The sequence below is a fragment of the Eremomyces bilateralis genome, assembly GCF_010015585.1.
Source record: "Eremomyces bilateralis CBS 781.70 unplaced genomic scaffold P152scaffold_36, whole genome shotgun sequence".
In the NCBI taxonomy this organism is placed as follows: Eukaryota; Fungi; Ascomycota; class Dothideomycetes; order Eremomycetales; family Eremomycetaceae; genus Eremomyces; species Eremomyces bilateralis.
The window spans coordinates 1-23,957 of record NW_022985102.1 but is presented as its reverse complement, the minus strand read 5'-3'; the positions used below and the strand labels follow the sequence as shown (position 1 = coordinate 23,957).

Sequence of the window (23,957 nt, the reverse complement as noted above, 5' to 3'; positions counted from 1 at the left end):
CATCCGGAGATACTCACATTCAGTTCTTCCAGTCTGCTGGAACTATTCTAATTTCGTCTAAGCGTCTTATACTTTCCTCCGTCCTTGATTCAGTGAATTCGGTTACCCCGGTTTCGCCAAAACACGCATGAAGGCATCGTCGAGATGCAGTCCTGCAGAAACAGCTTTTGACGCTGACATGTATTGATTGACCAGGAACTACCCCATACGCTATCGAGTCCTGCGTATCGCTTGCATCGAATTGCTAATCGATCTGCAAGTTTTAGTGTGGCCGAATTTCAGCAACGTCTATGGAGCTAGGCCAAGGAATGCATGGTCCATTTTGCATGACGCAGGGAGTCGGTGATTATATTCAGCACGGGGTTAGGCAGCCAAGTCTCCTGGAAATGACTTGTCAATCTTTCTGCCAAGACATACCACGCTCTTTCTGATGGTTTGATGCTTCTACATCGACTACTTCATCCGATGAGAATATGCCAAAGCCTGGACAGCAGGACCGAAAACATTGGCAGAGATGCCGAAAGGGGTAGCACTCAATGGCCGCCAAGGTATAGTAAATATATCAACTTTTGAGCATCTTCCTTCATTCTCCCATATCTTCCATGGAGACGTCGTATTTGCTTTGACTAGCCCTCTCCTGCGTTTCTCCGTCTCTATCTTAGTTCATATTAAGCAAACCCTGCAACTCATAAGTTACCATTATGCGGTCGTTATTACTTTTGGTCTCAACACTCCTTACCTCCTCGTTTGCCCTTCAGCTACCTTATGATCATATATTATGGGGACCTGGCGGTTTAGCAAGCGGTAACTTTGTCCGTCGGCAAGCTAATACCACGTCAAGCGCGGCTCCAACTACGACAAGCAGAGCGCCTGATTCTCCTTGCAAGAATGGGCCATTGACGAGGAGTTGCTGGTCCAATGGATTTAGTATTGCCACTGATTTTGACGAGAAATGGCCAAACACCGGGAAGACAGTATACGTGAGTGGATCCAGACAATGACTTTAAAGTTTGCTTATGTTCTCTAACCATTGTCTAGTATACGCTGGAACTGAGAAATACGACCTGTAATCCGGATGGGAATGGGAACCGCACTTGTCTGCTCTTCAACGACCAGCTTCCCGGTCCAACAATTATCGCAGGTGCGTGGATACTACTACTATTGTTTTAAGCCATCGATTAATGTCAAAAGCAGATTGGGGAGATACCATTGCCGTGACTGTGAAGAATTTCTTGCCTGATAATGGCACCTCGATCCACTGGCACGGAGTCCGTATGCTGGACACAGTCACAGAAGATGGAGTCAATGGCATAACAGAATGTAGGAATTCTTTTCGTTAGTTATGTTCCTTTGCGCTTTCTAACCCATCTAAGGCCCTCTTGCACCGGGTGACACTAAGGTCTATACGTTCAGAGCTACACAGTTTGGTACAACATGGTATCACAGCCATCACAGTGCGCAATACGGCGACGGCGCTGTCGGCACCCTCATCATCAATGGTCCTGCTGCGGCTAACTATGACATCGATCTGGGCACATACTCTGTCACGGATTGGTACTATCCCACCGCATTTCAAATCAATGCAATTTCCCACCAAAACCTACAGGTTCAAGCACCGCCGCCACCAGGGGACACCATCTTGATCAACGGCACGAACAAGCACCCTACTTCAGACGGTGGGAGCTATAGCAAAGTCAAGCTAACTCCAGGAAAGAAGTATCGCTTGAGATTAGTGAACACATCAGTGGACAATAACATTCGAGTGTCACTGGATGGGCATAAAATGAAGATCATCACCGGAGATTTCATTCCAGTTCAGCCAATTGACAGAGAATGGATATTACTCGGCATCGGTAAGTCTTTCCCTTCCGGATTTAGTCCTATGATTCTAATAGCGTCCGTGTAGGGCAACGGTATGATATTGTTATCCAAGCCAACCAGCCTGTTGGGAACTACTGGTTCCGCGCTATCGCCGCAGCACCATGTGCATCAGGGAATCGATTCTCTGCGCTGAGCATATTTCAGTATGACGGAGCACCGAACGCCGATCCAACCACGACCGGTTTTACGGTGCCGACCACCTGCGCCGACGAAGCTCCGCTGGTTCCGTGGGTCAAGAACAACGTGCCTTCCGAGTCGTTCATTTCCCAGGCCCAGAACTTGGATGTGGACCTGGGTCGGCAGCAGGTAACCACTAACGGCGAGAGCATTGTAAGCACCGGTTATGAGAGCGAAACGGATCTCTGCTAAAAACGTGATAGGTTGTCTGGGCTGTGAACATGACGGCTATTGACATCCAATGGGAGAAGCCAACCTTGCAGTACCTGATCGACGGGAACACTAACTACCCCCAAGTGTCCAACCTGATCGAAATCCCCGCCGGTCAACAATGGACCTACTGGATCATCCAAGAGACAGGTGGCACGGGGACACGAGTCCCCATCCCCCATCCCATGCATCTTCACGGCCACGACTTCTACATCCTCGGCAGCGGTCGGGGCACCTTCGACAAAAACGTCAACGTCGCCGACCTCAAGTTCAATAACCCTGACCGCCGCGACGTCACGTTCCTCCCAGGAGGCGGATGGGTCGTGGTCGCGTTCCCGACCGACAACCCGGGCGCGTGGTTGATGCACTGCCATGTCGCGTGGCATATTGGCGAAGGACTCGGCGTGCAGTTCTTGGAGCGGAAGAGTGAGATCACTCTACCGGGGCCGGCATGGCAGCAGACCTGCACGAACTGGAAGAGGTACTACAGCGGGAATCCAGCTTGGTTGAAGGAGGATTCGGGATTGTGAGCTGATATCGACGGTAGGGGACGCTGCAGAGCATAAAATATAGGTTTCTGATACGTTTCTAACTGTCCTCAATTACATGATGGCTCGTGGCAGAGCTGAGCAGAGGGAGTGGCACACAATGGTTCGTCCCTTTATTGTACTCGATGGAGAAAGGCATATATTAAAAACCTGGCAATATAACCAAGCATGCAACCCCTTTTTGTTATATCCACATTGTATGGTGACATGCCGGGAATATCTGACTCATGTAGGCACATTTTCCTCTAAATAGAGATAGGCGTTCTAAACCGGAGATGCAGTTGGCGAAGGAGCTAAGATATCGAAATCGATACTTGCTGTCAGATGTCAACTGTGCCACCCTAGGCCTTTGGATAAGGCTGGTGAGATTTTCCCACCCGATTGTTGGAGGTAGAAGGTGTTAGCTTGATGCTGTAACGGATGCGTACGAGCGGGATGGCGGAGCAGGCTTTGGTTAAGTCTTCGATTTTCCGTAAAAGGATAACGTTTGTCTGCTTAAGTTCGGAATTAAACACTTTATGCTCGGCATAAGGTGCTTTGATCTCCTCGTTGGACTGTCTGATAAGCTTATTAGAGCTTGTGAGGTAATTGACTTTCGCGGTAAGGTCGATGAGTAGGGTTTCCATCGAGCTTTCGGTGCCTTTGTCGCTATTCGGTTTCCTGTAGTCTGCGGTCTCGACTCGTCGATGCTGACCGGCTGGTCTCAGTTCTTCCGGGCTGCTGCCATTTGGTTCTGGCGGGTGGAATATCGTCTACCAAGAGATGCCATTCTGATTGTGATAATCACGACGCGACCGGGACGCGTCCACCACCGGGAGGAGCGACTGGATCACCTCCGTTTGAAATCCTAATTAATTATCCTCCTTTTTCCTGACTCTAGCGATCTATATATAAAACCTACGACAAAAACCAAGAATTTTCAAAATCTCCTTTCCACAGTATTCTCCGAGTTGAATATAAATGATGAACTCCAACGTGAAGCATCATGACATTTGTACATACATGTATCATCTACGCGTTGCGTAGCGAAGATAGGCAATTTTGGCCTTGTAGCCTAAGGCGTTGACATTATCCCCACACAATCAATCATCTTCCAAACGTCACGACAATGCTGATAACAATACCAGAAAGGTTCATCAATATATTTCGATTGAATCTGACAATTACCATGTGAGTTCTATACTGCTAACCAAATCTTCAGTATCACTGAGTGCAAAGCAGCAACCAGGAACCCGCATCGTGAGTAGGTTGCTTAGCCAACGGCTTCGTAAACAAGTCCGCGATCAACCTCATTTCGACCACACCTTTTCGAAAACCGACAACCTGCAACATAGCAAGGCCAACAGAGTCGCAAAAATGGCGTCAAAATCATCATCAGGACGGGAAAAGTCCAAGACGCATAAGCTAGCGATCAAAGGGTCCTCGAAAATCGTCGCGGAGTTTGTATGTGATCCTACCCGTCAACACAGCAGGCTCTCTAATAAATCGCACAGTTCGAGTATGGGATCAACACGATACTGTGAGTCATAATTTGGCGGTGCTAATAGCAGGTATTAACGAGCGAAAGATACCAACGTGGAGTGTACCCGGCCGAAGACTTTATGGCGTGAGTTATGTGCACCGTCAAGACAATCGCAGAAACCGGCTAACGACTTGCATCAGGGTCAAAAAGTACAACCTCAATATGCTCGTAGCCAGCGACGACCAAGTCAAAGCCTATATTAAGAAGATCATGTCGCAGCTGAACAAATGGATGGTCGGCGGGAAGATCAACAAGCTGGTGGTGGTGATAACCGACAAGGAGACGGGGGAGCACGTTGAGCGATGGCAGTTTGACGTACAAATTCTCGGTGGCGGCAAATCGAGCAAGAGCCGGGCGGCAAAGTCATCAACAGGGGATAAGGAGAATACAGCACCAGAGTACGTGCCCGCAAACCCCTTCATCCTTCCGAGGTGCTAATGATTCATGATAGGTCAGCATCAGCGGACGCCGCATCACAGGAGAAGACCCTCCAAGAGATTCAAGCCGAAATCCAACATCTATTCCGACAGATCACTGCATCGGTTACATTCCTCCCGATGTTGACAAATCCTTGCACATTCAACGTATTGGTGTACGCCGATGCGGACTCAGAAGTCCCGGTTGAGTGGGGCGACTCTGATGCGAAGGAGATCATCAATGGAGAAAAGGTTCAATTACGGAGTTTCAGCACAAGCAACCATCGGGTTGATGCTGTTGTGAGCTACAGATTCGGCGACTGAACGAGGCTGCTTTTGAGCGATGATACCTTTTATTTACATGTTTATTAGCGTCCATGGTCGGTTTTCGGTGGAAAGCCTCACGTTCTGGTTGTTCCTAATAGGTCAGCAAATTCATCAGCACAAGGCTTCCTGTACTTTTTTAGGTGCCAGCAGCGGTCAGTTGTTCAATCGGATCTCAGAATGCTCGGCTTGGCAAAATCCTCAGCCTTATCCGTGCAGCCTTGCGGCTCTACCCTTTTGTCACCGCTACTCTCTCCAAGGTATTTATTATTCTGGACTGTCCGTACAACCGTCATTTAAGGGATAGTCGTTTTGCAATGAGTTCATCATGAGGCTTATTAACGTGCAAAGTCGTCAACTTGAAGAGTTTCAAGGGAGAAATTTAGGGAAGATTTTCCCACCATATGTTATCCTATCCCACACATGGGGTCCAGAGGAAATCAGCTTTGAGGATCTCAGCCTTGGTCTCGAAAACGCCAAAAGGAAGTGCGGGTATAAGAAGTTCGATTCTGCTTGCACCGTTGCTTTAAAGAACGGATTCACTCATCTATGGATGGATACCTGCTGCATCGATAAGTCAAGCAGTGCTGAACTGTCCGAGGCCATCAACTCTATGTTCCGATGGTACAAAAGAGCCAAGATTTGCTATGCATATTTGGAAGACGTTGGCTCAGAATCCGAAGATGAAGAGCAGCGAGAGTCTGCCTTTGCAAAAAGCCGATGGTTCACTCGGGGGTGGACCTTACAAGAACTCATTGCTCCTCCCGAAATCTGGTTCTTCTCAAGAGAATGGAATGGCCTTGGAAAACGGAGCGATTTAGCCGGAGCTCTCAGCAGCGCCACCGGTATCGATCCATATATCCTCACGACAGGCAGAAAAGCTCTACGACGAACAAGCATGGCGGAGCGAATGTCCTGGGCCGCGAAGCGAGAAACCACCAGACCAGAAGATATTGCATACTGTCTCCTGGGTATCTTCGACGTGAACATGAATCTATTGTACGGAGAAGGGAAAACGAAAGCATTCATTCGACTACAGGAAGAGATCCTCAAGAGATACCCCGACCAATCCATGCTCGCGTGGACTCCGAAAAAGCTCCACCGACTTGGTCTCAGAGGTCCTCTCGCACTCCACCCGAAAGAATTTGAAGATTCTGCAAATTTCATGCCAGTCCCATTCCGTTATCGGGACTTTGCCATCACGGAAATGGGTCTCCAAATCACACTCAATGTGGTTGCTGACGAGGACAACGAAAATGTCTGGGGCATGTTGGAATGTCACGAAAAGGGCAACTTTCAGTGCCTCGTAGCAATCCCTTTACGTCCCATCAGATCCGCAAACGACGAGAGCAACACCGTACGCCTCTATGCCAGGGATCCCAATATAGGGCCGGCTCTGTTGCCAGTTACAGTGAAAGGGTCTGGTATAACAAAGGTGGAATTTATACCCGCAAATGGCCCAGTGGCACCATACGGGCTTGTACCACTCACTGGCCACTGGAAGGTGTCGCAGCGGCGAATCTTCATTCCCACGTCTCCTAAAGACGTGGACCCTCCTTGCGAACATGTGGAGGTACACCTCGGCACCGACCTTGAAATCGTAACGGCTTTTCCGGAAAGCAGCTGGAATCCAGTCACCAAAGTTATGAACTTTGACCGAGCTGGTATCATCGAGAAGGTCGGCGCGGTGTTTTTCAAGGATTCCGAGAGTGACGCTTCCATGGCGGTCATATTTGGAATAAGATATGACGAATCCGCGTTTGTGAAACTGGAATCGCTGGCCCCAGAGAAGATCGCAACCATCGATCACCTGCAGAGTCGGACTCGGGAAGAATTTGCTGACCTTGAACGTGGCCGCTTCTATCATAAAGCACAATTGCGGGTTGCCAGCGATTTCGGCAACAAAGGAAATGTTTTGACAGCCACCCTCGATCTGAAGAACTTCATGGGGAGGCCGTTCTATCGTATTGGAGTGGTTTCTCCATTATCTTTTGTCAGTGATATTGTTGCACCTCGGAAACCTATGCGGAAGATGAGTGTGCAGTCTTCGTCCAGTTCAGAACAGGACTACTCCTCAACTGCTCTCTAGCAGGTTGATCGCGATTTGAGAATTAGGTTCATACGCATTGCTTAACTATGTCCCAAGACCTTGTCGCTTTATCCAATCTGAATATTGATTCTCACTGCGCCACATTATTAAGGGTACAAGCCACACACTGGTGGAAATCAGTGCTCTGAAATTGAACCCCTGACACTTGATAGGTAAAGACTTTTGACTCGCCTTTGTAGAACATTGTGCCTGCCAATGTTGGAAGATTTCCAAGAAGAATCAGGTTCAGACCTTCTAAAGATTGACCCTCTATAGTTTCCTTGTCAGGGCTGTGCTTGATTTTAGCGTTACGAGGCAGCAGGTGAATGTAGGGATAGGTGAATTAAGTGGAATTTTATATAGTTAGTTAGTTACCATTTAACTAGTTAGTTAGTTAATTGAATTAAGACTAAGAAAGTTTGGCATGATGGTAGAGTGATTGCCGAGTATCGTACATTGGTTTGTCTCTTCCTGTGAACGCACATGTTGGAAGTCGCCGCCCATGGGTATGTGCAAAATTCCATGAGTTCGAACCCAGCCATGACCATTATTTTTGTCATCCCCCCCAAATGGCTAGAAGAGACACAGACGGCGTACTTTTCTATCCAAAACCGCCAACATTAACTCTTTAAGGTGTGGGAAAGAAATGGGGTTCTCTGGAGGGAGTAGAGGTCAGTGGCTCATGTGACGATGCAATGGAAGGTTCAGGCGTAGACTCTGATCATCCTTTGGGACCGCTCCTCCACCTCGCCAATTCCTTGACTTCCGCTCCTTGGCTTAAGAGTGTCTGGTTCTACAGGCACCTTTACCAACCTCGATGGCATGCCGGATCCTTCAATGTTCGCTTGCCCAGGCGTATGCTGTGGTGTGATCAGCACGGAGTCTCCCCTCTGTGGTACCATGAGCCATCGATGTGGTCAGAGTTCCTTTGGATGAAGCTAATCTAATCTTTTAGGACTCATCCCTCTTCCACCATCGCTTACAGCGACTTCGACATCCACTCGCAACATTATCTCCGGCTGAGAGTCCCGGCCGTCTTCGTCGCAGCTTGGTTCGTTCTGTCTCCATACTGCGATATACATTTCGACCTTCACTCCACCCTTCGTTGTAGTCCTGATTTTGTATAGCTCCCGCGCCTGCTTCGGGATGTCGGACGCAGGGAATCTGAGGCATTTGTGCAAGTCCTGGGTAGTCGGGTTGCTTTGAACTGTGTCATCAGGCAAATCAAATGCCGCTGAAGTTGTCGAACTTGAACAATTGCTCTGCGGGTGTACATAACCTATTAATAGCTTTGGGTTCCCGACGACGACCCAAACAGGCAACCCCATCTGATTCCTCCTATGACACAATCAGTAGCCCGAAAGATTAGACTACCCCTGGTATGTGGATGGAATCATCTTCATAGGGCTGCAGCTCACCAGATGGCTGGGAGATGATAAATGGACATCTTCGTTTATGATATGTATGCCAGAACCGAGATGTCACTAATTAACCGTCCATGCCCTTCAACGCTGGGCAGACTTTCACTATGGTAGTGGCTAATCCCAAACCAAGGGACGGTGTCACGCCTAGACTATTTCCTTGAACTTCATTGTGCTTCAATTGAATGAGGATACTTTGGAAATTAGCATTGTTCGTCAAATTTGCTAGGAATTTCGTGTTCATGTCACAACGGCACGTGCTGTGGCCTTAGATGTCAAACTGGAACTGTGGAACTTGGCTTAAGGCCGCACTGCCATTACTAATTCATTCATATTCATTCTGATCCATCTCAACTTTCAAGTTTCTCGACGTCATGTCATCAACTTTATTTCATTTTTTTCTTCCTTTCAATTGGAGTTCAATTGAGGGATATGAAGCACTAATTCGGGACTCAATTGAGCATTAAGGCCGCATATCCGTCTACTTAAGTCCACTTGCTTGATAATGCGTGTTCCAGGACTCATTCCCGTTACGATTGGTCGTCTCCGCTGAAGGATGTAGCACCCACCTCCGGCAAATTCGCCATGCTGTCGCGTTGATTTCCTTTCCAGACAGGTTTTGTCAGCGCTGCCCTTCGCGCTCTATGCAATTCTTTCTCGCAATTCTTGCTCCTGCTTATGTATTAACATCATCCCCCTGAGTTCCTGCGTAGGGCGTGAGTCAAGCTGCATGAAGATCGTCGTGACTCACCAGTGCCTGAAACTTCGGCGTTCATTTAAGTACATCCTATATCCCTTTTCATAGTGTTTAAAAGACATTTCCATACAATCAATTGCGCTCCTAAAACGTTCTGTATTCCCATGATGTCGAAACCAGACATCAAGTCATGGACCAAAACCATCAACGATCAGACATACCTTATCTCCACCGACATCAATCTCCACTCCCCATCCTTCATCAATTCTGTCTTCGCCATGGAGGAGATGTACTGGGCCAAGCCCATCGACCTCGATGCAATTGACCTTCTTCTTCGCAACTCCTGCACCCTTGGCCTGCATCTCGTCAATTCCTCATCAACTTCACCAACCGCATATACACCTTCCGACGTCACTCAAATCGGCATCTCCCGCCTCATCACTGACTACGTCACCTTCGCCTATCTTACTGACGTGTTCATCCTCCCGGAGCACCAAGACGGAGGCCTCGGCAAGTGGCTTATTGCTAGCACGAAGGAAGTCGTGCTAGAGATGAAATTTTTGCGCCGTTTTATGTTATTGACCCGGTGTGGACCGGAATATAGGACTATTCCTTTTTATGAGAAAGAATTGGGAATGCAAGTGCATGTCCCCGGAGTTGAGGGCCTTGTCACCATGGTGAGGAAGAAGGAAGAGTATCCAGAGGAGGAGATGAGGTTGGGGAGGTGGGGGACGGTGTCTACAGTAGAGTAGCAGACGTTTGTTGAGCTGTTAAAAATGCTTTAACTATATTACTAGAATAGATCTTTGACTTGGAGGCAGGAGGTGCTGACTTGTGAGTCCATTACCATGTTTTCCCCTATCCCTTGACTGTCCTTCGTTCTAGTCTCATAATGCTATGTCTCTTCTACCCAAAATTGTCAGAATATTTTGATATACTTCCGTGTAGAAAGGGATTCCATATTCGATCTTGGCCGACAGTTGTTGACAACGCTTGGTTGTTGGACACGGCTACCCGTGATCATACTGTGTGTTTGGGCCGGTTCATGCAGACAAGTTTTTCAGGTACTAATGATGATTGCCCAATTAACCGGAATTTCTATTCATCTCACCGTTACTCGCTCTCTTTAAAGCCACGATTGCTGTCTGATCACTTACTGGACAACTGGACGCGTCTTGGGTCTGCTGTTTACATCTCGATTGCACATGAAGATCAAAATCATTATCTCTGAATCCTGAGCGAAGCCCGCTTCGTTGGATGATGTCCATTCATTTCATTAGCAAGGGATCGTTCTGAAATCCAGTCCACATCATATGGGGGTTCAATGGAAAGGCAAATGGGTGGTTGGGTAAATTCGTACCAGTTGTTTCGGCAAGACTCGGTCATACACTGATATCTTGACTCATCGCACACCCTTCTACGCGTCGCGCTTGATATGGATCGCGCCGCAATGTTGCTTGGATTCTTCCCTTTAAATTCCCATCGTCTATCCCGTCTCTGCCTCCTTTTCACCTATACTTCTTTTCACGTATACTCTCGACGGCAAAGCTCATTATCAGAAATTTGCACACTCCCAAATCCCGCTCGGGGTATTATGTCCTACTGCTTCCGCTCGAATCTTCCGAACTTACTTAACTGGCTCCAAGAGCACCCTCTTTTTTGAACATTCCTCCCCACCCGGTATGGCATCGAATAACGGCATGACCAACAGCCGAGTTCCATGGCTATTACGAGATGGACCAACGACCAGTCCCAAAACGAGCCCTGGAACCCTTTTACACTTCAGTAACCCCTTTCGCTCCGCTGTTTTAGGTCACACTTTGTTAATGCGCAATGCAGGACGAACCCCACTCTCGTAGTTGGCCAGCCGGATCGCCATCCGCACCACTGTTTACTTTCAGGATGCCATGATGAGCCGGACAATCGAAGCCACTTCGCCTCTCGCCCCCCTTTAACCATCCCTGACACTACGTCCGAGCATGGATATTCCCGAACGTTTGAATTCGAACTATCTTGCCTATCCCCCGAGCATGTGGCAGATGACGGAAATTCAACTCACCTTGGGATTGTATATGGATCTTTAGTCGGTATGAATTCAACTAGGGTCATTCGTAGCAACGAGTACCGGCATAGGGATTCTGCCGTTTCAATTGCGTCAAATGCGCCCGAGGATATGATGGGTGAAGCTGATATGATTCCCGAACAATCCAGTTCAGGGATAGACACCTATCTAATTGGTATTGGGGGATGGACGGCTCATAATGCTCTACGCAGCGCCGCTGGACGGCCGCACTTACTCAATTTACGTTCTCTATTTGGGTGTAGGGAGTTGTGGAGCGAGCCTGATGACTGCTTTAACAGATTGTAACTGTCGCGCTAGAGCTGATTTAGAACGATTGAAAAGAGTCGAAAATCGAAGATACGTATACGCATGGCTGGGGTGAGTAGGATCATCTGTTGTGAGTCTTGGGGAACTGATTAGGAAAAATAAATTGACACACATCGATGGCGGGTAGACAACTAAGTACACCTTTCGAGGACGTATGAAGCAATGGTGTGTTCGAATTCATGGACAATAGTCTCCTATAAATAGATTTTGAAAACCCCGTTACATACACTTCCGCGCAACGATCTCTACAATAGATATATAAGAAGCGAGGGGGTTAGAAATTTAAACAAAGGAATATCAGTAGAGCGAATTACTCAAAGAAAGGGAGAGCCAAAAGCTCCTAACGAGGACCTTGGGATCCCATATTCGTCAAGGAGAGAATGGAGGATCGGCTCGGGGCCGAACGCGCTGGACACCAAATAGCTAATGGCACCTGAAGTTAGCCCTAGAGAGGCCGATGTCTCCAGTAGTCAACACCGGCCGCTTGAAAGGCTTCCATCACATTCTAATATGTCTGTCTATTATGAATGCTGCGTCAACTTCCTAGAGATCGACAGCTTTCAGCTCCGGCAATTCGTGTGCACAACTCTGAGCAAGGTCCATAAGATATCCTTCGAGCGGCCCAGTCGTACCTAGAATTTCTAACCTCTTGAGTGGGGGCGGGGAGAAGTTCCGTCAACTTAGGTGGTGTGTAATTCTCATCATCGCAACCAGTGAGGTAGATGGCCGAAACAACCAATTCTGTCAATTTCGCGAAAGGTTTTAAGGCCCCTATTGATTCAAGTAAACCATCCTCACACTCGAGGTCATATAACCCACGAGCGTCGAGGGTGAGGTGTTCAAGCGAGTTTCTGTGCGGCTCAAGCGCTTCTCTGGTGTCGATTGTTGTGAAAGGGGCCACGCCAACTGTTGCAGGGCCCCATTCACATGTAAGCACCTTCAGAGCCCGAGGACGGAGCTAAATGTGCTGAAGGTACTCATCAGTCACTGCGGTGCAATCTAGGCGAACGACTTCTACGTTAGAAGATCCCGGAGAAGGCCAGTTGAAGCCCGGAGTGACTGGCTCGTCCGATCCCATCGAAAAGGCGTCAATCCTACGGACTGTGGGTATATGCATAAAGAATACAAAAACATCGGGATCAAAACTACCTTCGGTATCGTTATGGTAGAGCGACACTGTGCTTAACGACTGAAATCGGTGGGCCGGAAAAGTCGAAAGTGACGCGCTCCCAAAAAGCCGCCAGGTGATGGCCTGGCGGTGATCTAGACTAGAATTGAGGGGATCGTCCGGTGGGAAGGGAACCTGTGTCGGGAAGACCTGAAGATTCGGAACTTGAAGAAGAATCAATGCCACAATAAAATTATCCAGGCCTTTTTCAATGGCTTGGACCTAGCGATCCTGTTCTGGTATGTCCAAACCTTTTGTATGATCAATGATCCAACTGATATCCGACAGCTCTAGATGGTCTCCCGGTCCATCAAAAGCGTCGGTGGCGTTCCATAATTCGATATCCACCTCGCATACTTGCTCTGCCAGGTCTGGTCGATCGATGATGGTTCTTAGGACCAATGGAAACTTCTCCACCTCGCGAGAAATGAACGTTCGGTAAAGCACTGGCTGGGCGAGATCGCAAAATCGTGTGCAAACCAAACAAGCATTTGGAAGCGCAGTGTTCTGAACCTTCTTCTCGCCGTAAGATCTTACCTCTCCCGGTCGTCTTCCGTCGATGAAAAAGAAAATTTTCAGCAAAATCTCATCCCTAAGATCCAGAAGACTGGGACTCTGGGCCATTGTGCAACAGTCACGTAAATATTGGTGGTTCGGCGCTGGTGAACACTGATCCAAATCATTCGGGCAGCCACGAACTCTTTATTCTTGTCGCCTGTCGCCTATTAGATTAAATGTATTTTGAGGCACAGGGCTGGTCCTCCGCCACGGCAGGAGGGGATGCGGGTTTGGATTGATATTCCCTGATCAAAACTTGCACGATTCAGATGCGGACGAGGGTGAACGGCGGGCTGAAGTGGGTGTAGGTATCCATATGCAGAGAAACGAGATATGCGTCACGTGTATGGTGTACCAGTAGTGGCTTAAGGTTGATATGGGAGTTGACCTGACATGGAGTGAGCAAGAAGTGAGCAGAGGTGAGTGATGCCGCCGATATTGATGTCCAAGGCATCGAAATATCTGCCTTCCCAACCACCCCAGCCTTCTCTTTACCTAATCTCTTACAACGTCAACCATCGCGTCACATCAATCAATCTACCTAAGGTACTGAATATATCTTCTCTTAACATATCGAACATCTTGCTTTTCTGTAGACAAGCTTGAACGGGGACCACCTGATCCTAAGAATATGCCAATGTCAAACTATCAGCTCGATCTCATGCCTGGTTCCGAGCATCCCTCCCGAGTTCGGCTCCCCGACCAGATGCCGGTATATTGGCTGCAAGCAGCCTGACAACGCCCAATAACAAAGCAAAACAAACTATGTACTACGAGTTTCATTGAGTCGGCTTGTGGTGTTCCGCAGGACCAGTTAGAGGAGGGCGCTGGTAAGCTGAGCGCCGATCTGAACATCGCATATCTGCTACGGCGTTGCTATATTCCCGTGGCAGAGCCAAGACTGGGAACTCTCGCATTAACTCATAACCCTTCTATAATTGGATAATGAGAAGTGAAGGTGAAGTGGACATATCCGTCTGGATTCCCCGGCTGTCATTCTGGACGCGCCCGCGACATGGGATTTGCTAGTTTTCTTCCGATCAGCCCCGGCTTTTCTATATCGAGTCATACTGTTATTTTCTATTTCAATATATCTTTTCAAACCGCAGCTTATGGTAGGATACTGTAAATTCGGAATATGCATTCTACCCCGGCTTCACGTCGTGGTACTGCCAAGGGAAGGGAAAGGGCGCCCAACCACGATGACTATATAAAGCCCATGGAAACCCGCTTCTATCCCTGGCTGTGGATAAAAGGTTTGAGTTTCCAGATTCTGTGGACTCTGTAAAACTTTAGACGGCGCTATTTCATAGTGTTTGTCTTTTCGTACTCATTGCAGCTCATCATGTCCGAGGTCGTCTCACAGGAGAAGGTAAAGTCTAGGGTTGAAAAGGAGGGCACTTATATCGTGACCAAACAGGTCCGACCCGAGAGCGAGGAGAGTGGTAGGGACGCCGAGCGCGACCTCAAGACCGCCAAAGATGGCAAAACGGTCTTGATTCCCCAACCATCTAACGATCCAGAGGATCCCCTGAACTGGTCATGGACGAAGAAACATGCTGTCTTCCTAGCCTTGATACCCGGGTGTCTGCTCACAGACTGGGTCATCACCTGGGGAGCCACTTTGTTTGAGCAGCAGGCTATGGACTGGCATATGAAGGTCCCCGATGTAGCGAATTCAATTTCTGGCGCTATCTTTATGCAGGGCCCTGGTGGACTCCTTGCTGTACCACTGTGCCAGCGATATGGCAGGTGAGTGAAAGCGTGGCTCGAGGCGCAACCTATGCCTTCATAGCATCAAATTGATTTTAATAGATTCCCTGTACTCTTCTGGTCGCAATTCCTGACCTTAGTGTGCTCAATTGGCGCAGCCCTGGCACACAACTATGCCGGATTCACCGCATGTCGCACCTTGCAGGGCTTCTTTGGGGCCCCACCGCAGGTTATCGGCCTCTCCATCATCCACGACATGTTCTTCTTCCACGAACGTGCTCGGAAGGTCAACATCTGGGCTTTCTCCTTTCTCCTAGGCCCATATCTTGGTCCATTCATCTCCGGTTTCATTGCAGAGAAGCTATGGTGGAGAGATAACTTCGCTGTTTTGTGCGGCTTTTACGGATTCTCGGTCTTGACTATCATTTTACTCGGCGATGAGACTCTGTACGACCGTAATGCAGAGAGAAAACCGAGGCAGAAAGGCATCCTGGGCCGGCTGTCGCTCTTGACTGGAGTCACTGGGTTCCAGGAGCGCGATCCCCGTCCAACCCTCTGGACCGTTCTCAAGGATATTTTTGGCCTGTTGCTTCGACCATACCTTCTCCTACCGAGTAAGTCAATCCTAATTTCCTATTGCAACATCTAACCTTCCTTTCAGCGTTCGGCTTCGTCACTTTCCTCACCATGTGGACAATCGGAATCGTATCCACCATCACACAATTCGTGGCTCCCCCACCATATCGCTTCTCCCACGCCTCCGTGGGCCTGTTATTCTTCGCCCCGATGATCGGAACCCTCTGCGCCGAGCTCTGGGGCCACTGGTTCAATGACTTCCTCTGCCAGCGCTACATCCGCACGCACGGCGGAAAGTATGTCCCGGAGAACCGTCTCTGGGCCGTGTATCCCGCATGGCTCATCGGCATCATCGGGCTCATCGTCTTTGGTCAGACACTGCAGCACAATCTTCACTGGATCGGCGTGGCGATTGGTTGGGGGCTCAACTGCTTCTCCACGCTCGGAACCACGACGGCCATCTCGGCGTATATTCTGGACGTTTTCCCCCAGCATTCCGCATTGGCAAGCGCGTGGATCTGTGCGTTCAGGACGGTCGGTGGGTTCACGGTGGTGTACTTCCAGCTCAAGTGGGTTAATCTCAATGGGCCAGGTGTGGCGTTCGGGTGCCAGGCGGCAATTGTTGCGGGTGTGGTGGCGTCGATCGTTGTGACGCAGGTGTTCGGCAAGAAATGGAGGGCGAAGTTTCCTGCACCAGCTGCTGAGAACTAATATTAATTGTAGGCAATGGGGAATGGATGGAAAACTTCATGGAAGTGTGCTCATCCAGAATTAAGGCCAAATTCTCCAGCTTTAGCGTTATGAACCTAGTCCGGGGATGGATCGGCGTTCAAAGTGCGGCTTTGCTCTCCGAGTAAAGGGAATTCTAAGCAATGTTGTTAGTTGTCTAGAATGAGATCATCTGGTAATTGGCAGTTCGGATCATCGAGTATGACATTCGGTCACACCTAGGGATTCGGGAGATGGGCGATAGGATAGTGATCTTGTGACCATCGACTATCTCCAGGGGCGAGAACCAACCGGTGAGAACTGAGGAGGCGTCGTCGCTCTGCAGTCGCTAGAACCACGATCTAGGCACCTAAAACAGATTCCAGTCTCCAGGGAACTACAATTCAAGTTAACTTCGTCGGATGCTATATATCATATGCGGTAACGATCAGCGCTTAGGGGCTGCAAAAGTGAGGCGAGCGCCCAGATGGTTCTACCCACAAGCATTCTTGAGGGGAATTATGGATGGCTTCTGGGGCATTTTTCTGTGATAAGAGATTGTGGATTTGGAGAAACGATGTTTGAGAGCGATCTCTCACATCGTATTCCGAGAAGTACCTTGTTGTACAGGATAAGTGTCCATGAATTGCACGGACTATCCCAACCGATGCTTTGTTCGATGGAAAAGGGATAACCTTGTAGTTCGGAGAAAACGCTTTGGGCAGAAGAATAGAATAATGCTCATTCTCTTCGGCTTCGACTGTTTGGAGCAGTGAACCTGACTGGAGGCGATCTTCACGGCTTCCGGACTCGCAAATGACGTTGGTGCGGATGTATTGTCCTTTGGCACCTAGTCCCGGGGCAACTATACCACGTCTCCAAGTTCCATTTTTGAAAAAGAATGCATAATTTCCAGCCAGCCTAGAGATCTGCATATTATGTAGGCGACTAGACGCCGGAACGTTCAAAAACAGAAAATACGACACCGATGGGATATGAGAACAGTGCATAGGACAATAATTTGCCGCTAGAAGCAACCTCGTCCGGTAACCTGATTACCCCATCGCGTGGAAAGCGTCACTCGCACCTAGGAAAAGGAACGATTATGCTCATGCACATAGCGATGGAGTATAGGAAAAGACGGTGACTCGATGCCCCCCGCCAGTGGCCATTCCAGTGACCTCAATTGACCCCATATCAACCGGTGTGCTTTGAGGCGCTAGCGTCGACAGCAGAATTAATAGTCTTCTGAGGGAACCATGCATATACGAAAGGAGACGATGTGTAGGATGGACAAAAGAGCGCTATTTTGGCATGCGTCTTGGTCGACAAGTGAGGCGTTACAACGGACGACGAAACAGGTAACCAATTTTCAGTTCAAATTCCCTTGACAGGAAGTATATTGAAGGGTTAGTATCATGTTCTGGAAACCCAAATGCGGATACGTTTACATGTACTCGGTGAGAATGCTCTGAGGTTTACAAAGTCGACGAAGGGTAGGGAATTCGAGTGCAAACACTGACTGGAAATGTTGTATATTGACTGAGTGCCGTACCATTTTGCCTCGTGTAAGACAGGAAATGGTGATATCATGCTGTTAGGCCCCATGCCCGTCCTTTGGATACAGGACACTGAATCGTTCGCTGACTGGAATTGGAACTTGCCTGATAGGAACGTCGAATATTGAACATGTGTTGGACGATCCCGGTGATCTGTATCCTCGAGGGAGGTACAATTGGTAACGCCTGACAACAGCTGATTCGTTAACCAAGGCATGAGCTGTCGATTACCGTACCCAAATTTTATGAGTGGCTGGCGACGGTGGGTGTGACTGAAAAACCGGTGCCCTATGGCTCCTACGGCGTGATGAGACACGGCCAGTTTTCATGGATCGATGCCCACGGGGCGTACTAGACTTCCTCTCTATGGGTGTACTTCACCAGTGCGCCCAGTTTAGACCAGTTCTGTTAACGGACCGAACCATGGAAAACAAGGAGGTCACTTCCAGATATCCCATCGGCAAGTAACCGACAATGAAGTGCATAAGGTTGACGCATGGCTACCTCATCACAACATGAGACTAGTTACAAGAAGGCTAGGAATGCCCCTGATATTCGTGAGGGTGTATATCGCCTCCGATCTCCATTTGTGTGAAGGCCACTGGTGATCCGGCCTTGGATGACGATGCTTGAGAGGCGGGGAACCTATAGCCGGTAAGTTGTACAGAAGAAATGATAGCCGCTCACTGGTATAGTCAAGTAACGAGGTCACAAGAATACTTGAGAGTGTTGTCGCTCTGCTTTTGGCGCAAAGATCGGCACTTTAGGGCTTAACTTGGCTCTCCTACCGAGGAAGCGCAGGCAGACTTTGCCATGAGAAGGATGAAATCGCATCTGACAGGAAATGAACTGCCACGGAGAACTTTGGAGAACAGAAATGAACTTAGATATTCCGAGTAAAGCGTCCGACAGTGCTCCTTAAGGCTTTCAGTCGTGATGCGTCCCACGTCGAATACTGTCTGCAATATCAACGTGGAGAATTCCCAGCGCTCGGACAGATGAGGCGGAAGGCAGCTCCATTCGGACAATCAATCAGCAAAACATGACTTGACCTGAACATCGTGAGATCCGGTAACATCTCCATCGGCCAATGTACCGTGATGCTCAGCCTGCAGCTAATCTCAGGAGCTTCCAATTCGCCGAGCTATCGTCATTTCGGGCCCAATCGAAGCCCAAGACCATGTTAGGCAGCATCTAAGATGCATTGATGCCCGCCTCATTCTTCTAAGTCCTGTTTCTGGAAGAGCTACCTTTCGCCCTGTAGGATGGGTTTTCATGAATGGCGAAAGGAATCGCACGACAAGCCGAGTATTTCCGTTGGGCAACGTTGCTTGTCTGAATGAATAGTACCATATATATTTCGCATCTCACGATCTAGTGCTCTCCACGATGCTGTATCGATGCGTTGCGATATCCCAAGAGTTCATTTTATATCAGCTCAGGTCGAAAGTCGCCTCTTCACTTGTCAAGCGTACGTTTCTTATACCTTCGTCGGTCTGTCTTCATCGACGTTAAGAGGAGTTGTTCGCCGATCCATCAACCATCCTCAATATGTCGCTGAATAATTACTTCGTCCCCGGTTATGGCATCTCACGAACGGTGATACAAGGCGAGATCCGATACTTCTGCGGGCCAGACGCGATCGTTCGCCCTTACGTTCATCAGGTCAGGATTTTGCAGACCAAAACAAACCCGTCCGTTGAACTGTGCTGATGGACATTCAAGGGTCGAGATGGATTCCTCGTCACTACGGCAGGTGCACCATTAACCAAGGTAAGTCTGCATCATTGCACCCCTCATCTTTCTTTCTTCAAGGCATGATCGATACCAGTCAAAGCTCACGGTCCGCGTAGGAACAAATTGAAGACTTGAAGATTGCGTCCCACCAATACGAGCAACGGCAGGCAGAACGAAACGGCGACGAATGGTATGTCAACCGGCCGGTTCCAGTTGCGCAAAAGTCAAGGAATAATTGAAGTCAAATGGAGTCAAATTGAGGTCTCGATTTTTGTTCCATGTCCCACTAGGGCACGACAAAGGTTTTCAGAGCCAATACGTACGAGGACAGTGATCACGAAGAACACTGTCAACGAGAATACGATCTCTCAGGTTAGTTTTGTTGTTTATGGCGTTTGAATGCGTTCTGAAGCGTTCCTGTACGGCTATCTTAGTATCTCATACCCAACGTTTGGCCTGTCTGCCGTTAGCATTCTAGCAGATTTCTTCGGCTTCAAGGCTTCCATTTGGGTATGAAATCCAGTTTCTTGAACCTTGGCATTTTGGCAGATAATGAAGATCTGAAATGATTGTGAGAATGGAATTTGAATTATGTCGTCCGCATTCGGCGTTCAGATTTGATACCACGTTCGTCATTGTCTGCGTCACTGTAAAGGAGTCAATCACTCCAAGACCACGGAGTAAGAGCATGCATCACATCTTGACTTTCTCTCTTCTGCATTGGGAATAACGTCCCATTAATATCGATTTCGATGGACTGAGTATATCATCCATAGCTGCGTAGCACTCCGTGTTAGAAGGTAAATACTTTCACGATTGGGTCATGGTATTCCGAGGAAAAGATACATATTCCCAGCTACCCTGTTTTTCAAACTGCCATTCTCGACCGATCGGTTCTCTCCCATTCTTGTCAGCAAATAACCTTTAGTTTTATACTTTAACCAGTTAGTTATCTTTGATCCTATCTTAACACATCTAAAGCGCTGCAAGAAGAACTTTGGAAAGACCCTCCACGCTGCATCCTGGAGTTCTCTACTAGCGGGTTAGACCAGCCAGACCGACCCTTAAGGTTCCGTAACGATCATACTCCCTAGGTCCATTATCGGCGGGCAGGGGGCTGTAGCGTTCGTCAACTCGATAGAGGTCTCGTAGTATTCCGTGTTGGGTCCCGCGGTTAACGCATCTGTTGTGCATCGATTTAGGTACCGGAAAGATGTAGCTCCACAGATCCGAGAGGGGCAAATCTTCAGGTTCTATCAACAGACAACAAGGCGACGCTTCGGCACGCTTTACCAACACCATGCCTTAATGTATCTATTCAAGTGCACCTTTCTCTAAGTATTTTATTGGGAAGACAGCCGTCTATTCATATTAGAAATCTTTCTTCGACGTCTTTGTTTGCTTGCACAAGACCTACGGTATAGATTTGTTTCGCGATGTCGTCCGCCGATGTCGCTGCTCCTGCGGCACCAAATGTCTCCCAAGATCCATATCCGCCCGGCTCCTCTGCGACGAAGCTGCGACAAATGTTGGACGGCTCGTCGGATATAGTAGTCTGCCCAGGCGTATACGATGGATTCTCTGCGCGAATAGCACTAGAAGTCGGGTTTGACGCGTTATACATGGTACATCATATGATACGCAAGAAGTGAAATTGATACTGACATTTATATCAGACTGGTGCTGGCACCACCGCCTCCAAGCTCGGCCAAGCAGATCTCGGAATTGCTCAACTCCACGACATGCGAGCAAATGCAGAGATGATCTCTAGCCTTAACCCTTCAGTGCCTGTCATTGCCGACATGGACACTGGATATGGCGGTAAATAGCCGCATATATATTGTATAGAGTTCTGATCTAACTATCTTAGGGCCAATCATGGTTGCCCGATCAGTAACCCAGTATGCAATGTCCGGTGTTGCAGGGTTCCATATCGAGGACCAAGTCCAGGCCAAGAGATGCGGGCATCTTCAAGGCAAGCAACTGGTTGATATAGAGACATTCGTTTCGCGCATCCGAGCAGCTGTTGCAGCACGTCAAAAGATTGGATCCGACATTGTCGTCATTGCACGCACTGATGCATTGCAGTCGTTTGGATATGATGAATCAGTCCGTCGACTAAAAGCAGCTCGAGACGCTGGTGCGGATGTTGCCTTCCTGGAGGGCCTCGATTCGGTAGAGATGGGAAAGCAAATCGTCCAAGATATGGCACCAACCCCAGTGCTCCTCAATATGGTTGAACATGGAACCACGCCAACCATGAGCGTTAAGGAGGCGAAAGAGATCGGATTTCGGCTTATCATCTGGCCCTTTGCTGCACTTGCGCCCGCTTATGTGGCGATCAAAGCCACCATGGAAAAGCTCAAGCAAGATGGTGTTGCTGAGGCACCCAAGGAGCTGTCTCCAAGGAGACTGTTCGAGGTTTGTGGGCTGGGAGAAAGCATGGCTTTGGATAAGGCTGCTGGAGGACAGGCATTTGAGAAAGGGGCCTGAGATAGACTTCACGTGTAAATACGGCAATTAATCCAATTATGAACCCAATTTCAGCTTTATGGATTGTATCTGCTATGGGATGTTGTAGATCGAGTGCATTGATCCGCCATTATGCTCGTGTCATTGTACTGATTCTGTGAGGTTTAATCAAGACAATTATTAATATGTTAGGTGATGTGTGTCTAAGTTCGCCTATTACTGCTATGAATCAGACTAAGAAAGCTAAGGAAGGTCTAGAGTTGGTGGTAATTTATGAGTCTTATCTCTCCTGTGCAGGTATTAGCGTCATCCATATCTCGAACCTATCGTGACCCATCTTTGTGATAGTCTAGATGTTCTCGATGCAGCTACAAGGCTATCATCACTTGCTAGATTCGGGATTCTCCGTCTAGAGATCGTTGGGCCCACGGACTGGGCTAGGACTGCGCTCTGGCAGGTACCACAGGCCCCAACGCCTTTTGTTCTCGTTGTCAACCTTCTTCCGCTGGCTGGCGTCCAATTCTGCCGGCATCTGAGAGGTGGAAGACATAGTGGTCGTAGAGGTAGTAGTGGTGCTAGTTGTGCTAGTGGTCTCAGTGTTTGCAGTGGTCGAGGGAGCTTGGTGATAGGAGCCGCCGTCGTAACCGTGGCAGTCATGTCCGCAGAAGGAGAATGAACCATCTCGACGTCCGTCCTCACCCTGCGAGGTTGCCCCAGGGAGCCAAGCATCGGTCATCTCGATGTCCGAGTCCACGCAGGATCTGGTCGGAGTGTTCGAGCCTGGGCCCGAGCGGCTAAAACCGCTCCTAGGAGCAGCCGCAAGCTGTTTCCATGGACCCCAGTTGAAGAGGCCGGTAGGAAGCGCAGGTACTGTGCTGCCAATCCTGAACCCGCCGAAACCAGAAGGAGGCGCAATGCTGCTACCCCCAGAGCCGAAGAGACCGGTAGGAGGGGCGGCCGTTGTGCTGCTAGTTCCGAACCCCGCGAAACTAGGACCAGATGTTATACTACTACTACCCGAGCCGAAGAGGCTGGTAATAGGGAGCCGGCGTTGCGGGGCTATGATTGCTTTGTTCGACGTTCCCTGTTCGAGTGCGCTTTGCCAACATTTGTTACTTGTTCTTGTGTGAGAGTGTGGTCGGGTCTAAGGAAGGGCGTTATTAATAGCTCACTTCGATTTTAGAGGCTAGGAAGGATTGAAATTGGGAAACGTACCCACTCAGATGGACTTCTAAATCCACAATTAGGAACTCAATTCTGCAACATCGGGATCATCCAAGAACAACTGTATCAACAAAGGTCAGTACGTATCGCTTGTCGCTAATTGTAATTGATTCAGATTGCGAAATGAAAGAAAGCTCACTTCAATTTAGGTGAGAGGGACCGGAATTGAGTTATACCCACTGATTGTTTCTGAGTTGTAGTCTCCTAGTAAGTTTTGCAACTCAATGACTCTAGTACTCAGCTCTTGATGAGAGATTATCTTTTGATGGGCTCTATAGCGTGGAGATTCGGCATCACAAGAGCTTCTGGGTAGAGGTCCGAAACGAATACGAATAATATGAATAATATGAATAATTTGCGAATATGAATAAAGTCTTGGCGAATAATGTGAATATGAATACGCCTTATATTCATATTCGCGATATTCATGAATATTCATATTATTCATGAATATTTCACATAGATCTAGGTAAATAAAATTATAACATCTAAAGCCTCATTACTATAACATGTCAAGGAGTGCTTGGGACTGTTAATATAATAATCAAGGGGCTTTTCGTGTACTTCG

General features: G+C 48.5%; 11 protein-coding genes across 11 annotated transcripts; 7 read left to right on the top strand and 4 right to left on the bottom strand.

Moving 5' to 3' along the window:
* The first annotated feature begins 131 nt into the window (after nt 1–131).
* Nucleotides 132–2,978, top strand: P152DRAFT_219778 (laccase). Its single transcript, XM_033674481.1, has 7 exons — nt 132–548; nt 842–980; nt 1,039–1,141; nt 1,195–1,320; nt 1,374–1,853; nt 1,907–2,211; nt 2,262–2,978. Exons 1-7 carry the CDS (start codon nt 439–441, stop codon nt 2,796–2,798), a joined length of 1,800 nt encoding a protein of 599 aa, XP_033530030.1. The 5' UTR covers nt 132–438; the 3' UTR covers nt 2,799–2,978.
* P152DRAFT_462528 (uncharacterized protein) lies at nt 2,861–3,780 on the bottom strand. Its single transcript, XM_033680371.1, has one exon. The coding sequence runs from the start codon at nt 3,440–3,442 to the stop codon at nt 3,158–3,160; it is 285 nt and encodes a 94-aa protein (XP_033530029.1). The 5' UTR covers nt 3,443–3,780; the 3' UTR covers nt 2,861–3,157.
* A 144-nt stretch (nt 3,781–3,924) lies between these two features.
* Nucleotides 3,925–5,242, top strand: P152DRAFT_219780 (mitotic spindle checkpoint component mad2). Its single transcript, XM_033674482.1, has 6 exons — nt 3,925–3,986; nt 4,038–4,259; nt 4,310–4,335; nt 4,384–4,422; nt 4,479–4,736; nt 4,790–5,242. The coding sequence occupies exons 2-6, from the start codon at nt 4,173–4,175 to the stop codon at nt 5,076–5,078; spliced, it is 699 nt and encodes a 232-aa protein (XP_033530028.1). The 5' UTR covers nt 3,925–3,986; nt 4,038–4,172; the 3' UTR covers nt 5,079–5,242.
* Nucleotides 5,243–5,406: 164 nt separating this feature from the next.
* On the top strand, nt 5,407–6,312 carry P152DRAFT_372914 (HET-domain-containing protein; the record flags this gene model as incomplete). Its single annotated transcript, XM_033675549.1, has 1 exon — nt 5,407–6,312. A coding segment is annotated over one exon (906 nt), but the record flags the coding sequence as incomplete, so codon positions are not given.
* Nucleotides 6,313–7,599: 1,287 nt separating this feature from the next.
* P152DRAFT_462526 (uncharacterized protein) lies at nt 7,600–8,559 on the bottom strand. Its single transcript, XM_033680370.1, has 2 exons — nt 8,123–8,559; nt 7,600–8,062 (listed from the first exon to the last, which is right to left on the bottom strand). Exons 1-2 carry the CDS (start codon nt 8,493–8,495, stop codon nt 7,872–7,874), a joined length of 564 nt encoding a protein of 187 aa, XP_033530026.1. The 5' UTR covers nt 8,496–8,559; the 3' UTR covers nt 7,600–7,871.
* Nucleotides 8,560–9,452: 893 nt separating this feature from the next.
* P152DRAFT_405506 (uncharacterized protein) lies at nt 9,453–10,037 on the top strand (the record flags this gene model as incomplete). Its single annotated transcript, XM_033676817.1, has 1 exon — nt 9,453–10,037. One exon carries the CDS (start codon nt 9,453–9,455, stop codon nt 10,035–10,037), a length of 585 nt encoding a protein of 194 aa, XP_033530025.1.
* Nucleotides 10,038–14,645: 4,608 nt separating this feature from the next.
* P152DRAFT_517538 (MFS general substrate transporter) lies at nt 14,646–16,758 on the top strand. Its single transcript, XM_033683016.1, has 3 exons — nt 14,646–15,152; nt 15,216–15,727; nt 15,775–16,758. Exons 1-3 carry the CDS (start codon nt 14,746–14,748, stop codon nt 16,398–16,400), a joined length of 1,545 nt encoding a protein of 514 aa, XP_033530024.1. The 5' UTR covers nt 14,646–14,745; the 3' UTR covers nt 16,401–16,758.
* A 15-nt stretch (nt 16,759–16,773) lies between these two features.
* P152DRAFT_219715 (uncharacterized protein) lies at nt 16,774–17,610 on the bottom strand. The gene has a single exon (XM_033674478.1). The coding sequence runs from the start codon at nt 17,405–17,407 to the stop codon at nt 16,853–16,855; it is 555 nt and encodes a 184-aa protein (XP_033530023.1). The 5' UTR covers nt 17,408–17,610; the 3' UTR covers nt 16,774–16,852.
* Nucleotides 17,611–19,408: 1,798 nt separating this feature from the next.
* Nucleotides 19,409–20,050, top strand: P152DRAFT_219638 (uncharacterized protein). The gene is made up of 3 exons (XM_033674477.1): nt 19,409–19,621; nt 19,682–19,729; nt 19,810–20,050. Exons 1-3 carry the CDS (start codon nt 19,508–19,510, stop codon nt 19,930–19,932), a joined length of 285 nt encoding a protein of 94 aa, XP_033530022.1. The 5' UTR covers nt 19,409–19,507; the 3' UTR covers nt 19,933–20,050.
* Nucleotides 20,051–21,129: 1,079 nt separating this feature from the next.
* Nucleotides 21,130–22,232, top strand: P152DRAFT_443828 (2,3-Dimethylmalate lyase; the record flags this gene model as incomplete). Its single annotated transcript, XM_033677791.1, has 3 exons — nt 21,130–21,318; nt 21,370–21,514; nt 21,564–22,232. The coding sequence occupies 3 exons, from the start codon at nt 21,130–21,132 to the stop codon at nt 22,184–22,186; spliced, it is 957 nt and encodes a 318-aa protein (XP_033530021.1). The 3' UTR covers nt 22,187–22,232.
* Nucleotides 22,233–22,361: 129 nt separating this feature from the next.
* P152DRAFT_462521 (uncharacterized protein) lies at nt 22,362–23,020 on the bottom strand. The gene has a single exon (XM_033680369.1). It carries the CDS (start codon nt 22,899–22,901, stop codon nt 22,575–22,577), a length of 327 nt encoding a protein of 108 aa, XP_033530020.1. The 5' UTR covers nt 22,902–23,020; the 3' UTR covers nt 22,362–22,574.
* Nucleotides 23,021–23,957: the final 937 nt, after the last annotated feature.

Excerpts from the sequence above, each read along its gene's own strand:
- P152DRAFT_219780 (XM_033674482.1), top strand. The coding sequence starts at position 4,173 with ATGGCGTCAAAATCATCATCAGGACGGGAAAAGTCCAAGACGCATAAG. Across the intron at positions 4,260-4,309 it reads CGAAAATCGTCGCGGAGTTT|TTCGAGTATGGGATCAACAC; the intron begins GTATGTGATCCT and ends TAAATCGCACAG. Across the intron at positions 4,737-4,789 it reads AAGGAGAATACAGCACCAGA|GTCAGCATCAGCGGACGCCG; the intron begins GTACGTGCCCGC and ends GATTCATGATAG.
- P152DRAFT_219715 (XM_033674478.1), bottom strand. The coding sequence starts at position 17,407 with ATGCACTGTTCTCATATCCCATCGGTGTCGTATTTTCTGTTTTTGAAC.
- P152DRAFT_219778 (XM_033674481.1), top strand. The coding sequence starts at position 439 with ATGCTTCTACATCGACTACTTCATCCGATGAGAATATGCCAAAGCCTG. Across the intron at positions 1,321-1,373 it reads AGTCAATGGCATAACAGAAT|GCCCTCTTGCACCGGGTGAC; the intron begins GTAGGAATTCTT and ends AACCCATCTAAG. Across the intron at positions 2,212-2,261 it reads CCACTAACGGCGAGAGCATT|GTTGTCTGGGCTGTGAACAT; the intron begins GTAAGCACCGGT and ends AAAACGTGATAG.
- P152DRAFT_462526 (XM_033680370.1), bottom strand. The coding sequence starts at position 8,495 with ATGGGGTTGCCTGTTTGGGTCGTCGTCGGGAACCCAAAGCTATTAATA. Across the intron at positions 8,063-8,122 it reads TGGTGGAAGAGGGATGAGTC|CACAGAGGGGAGACTCCGTG; the intron begins CTAAAAGATTAG and ends GGCTCATGGTAC.
- P152DRAFT_462528 (XM_033680371.1), bottom strand. The coding sequence starts at position 3,442 with ATGGAAACCCTACTCATCGACCTTACCGCGAAAGTCAATTACCTCACA.
- P152DRAFT_517538 (XM_033683016.1), top strand. The coding sequence starts at position 14,746 with ATGTCCGAGGTCGTCTCACAGGAGAAGGTAAAGTCTAGGGTTGAAAAG. Across the intron at positions 15,153-15,215 it reads CTGTGCCAGCGATATGGCAG|ATTCCCTGTACTCTTCTGGT; the intron begins GTGAGTGAAAGC and ends TGATTTTAATAG. Across the intron at positions 15,728-15,774 it reads ACCATACCTTCTCCTACCGA|CGTTCGGCTTCGTCACTTTC; the intron begins GTAAGTCAATCC and ends CCTTCCTTTCAG.
- P152DRAFT_462521 (XM_033680369.1), bottom strand. The coding sequence starts at position 22,901 with ATGACCGATGCTTGGCTCCCTGGGGCAACCTCGCAGGGTGAGGACGGA.
- P152DRAFT_219638 (XM_033674477.1), top strand. The coding sequence starts at position 19,508 with ATGTCGCTGAATAATTACTTCGTCCCCGGTTATGGCATCTCACGAACG. Across the intron at positions 19,622-19,681 it reads TTCGCCCTTACGTTCATCAG|GGTCGAGATGGATTCCTCGT; the intron begins GTCAGGATTTTG and ends TGGACATTCAAG. Across the intron at positions 19,730-19,809 it reads CAGGTGCACCATTAACCAAG|GAACAAATTGAAGACTTGAA; the intron begins GTAAGTCTGCAT and ends CGGTCCGCGTAG.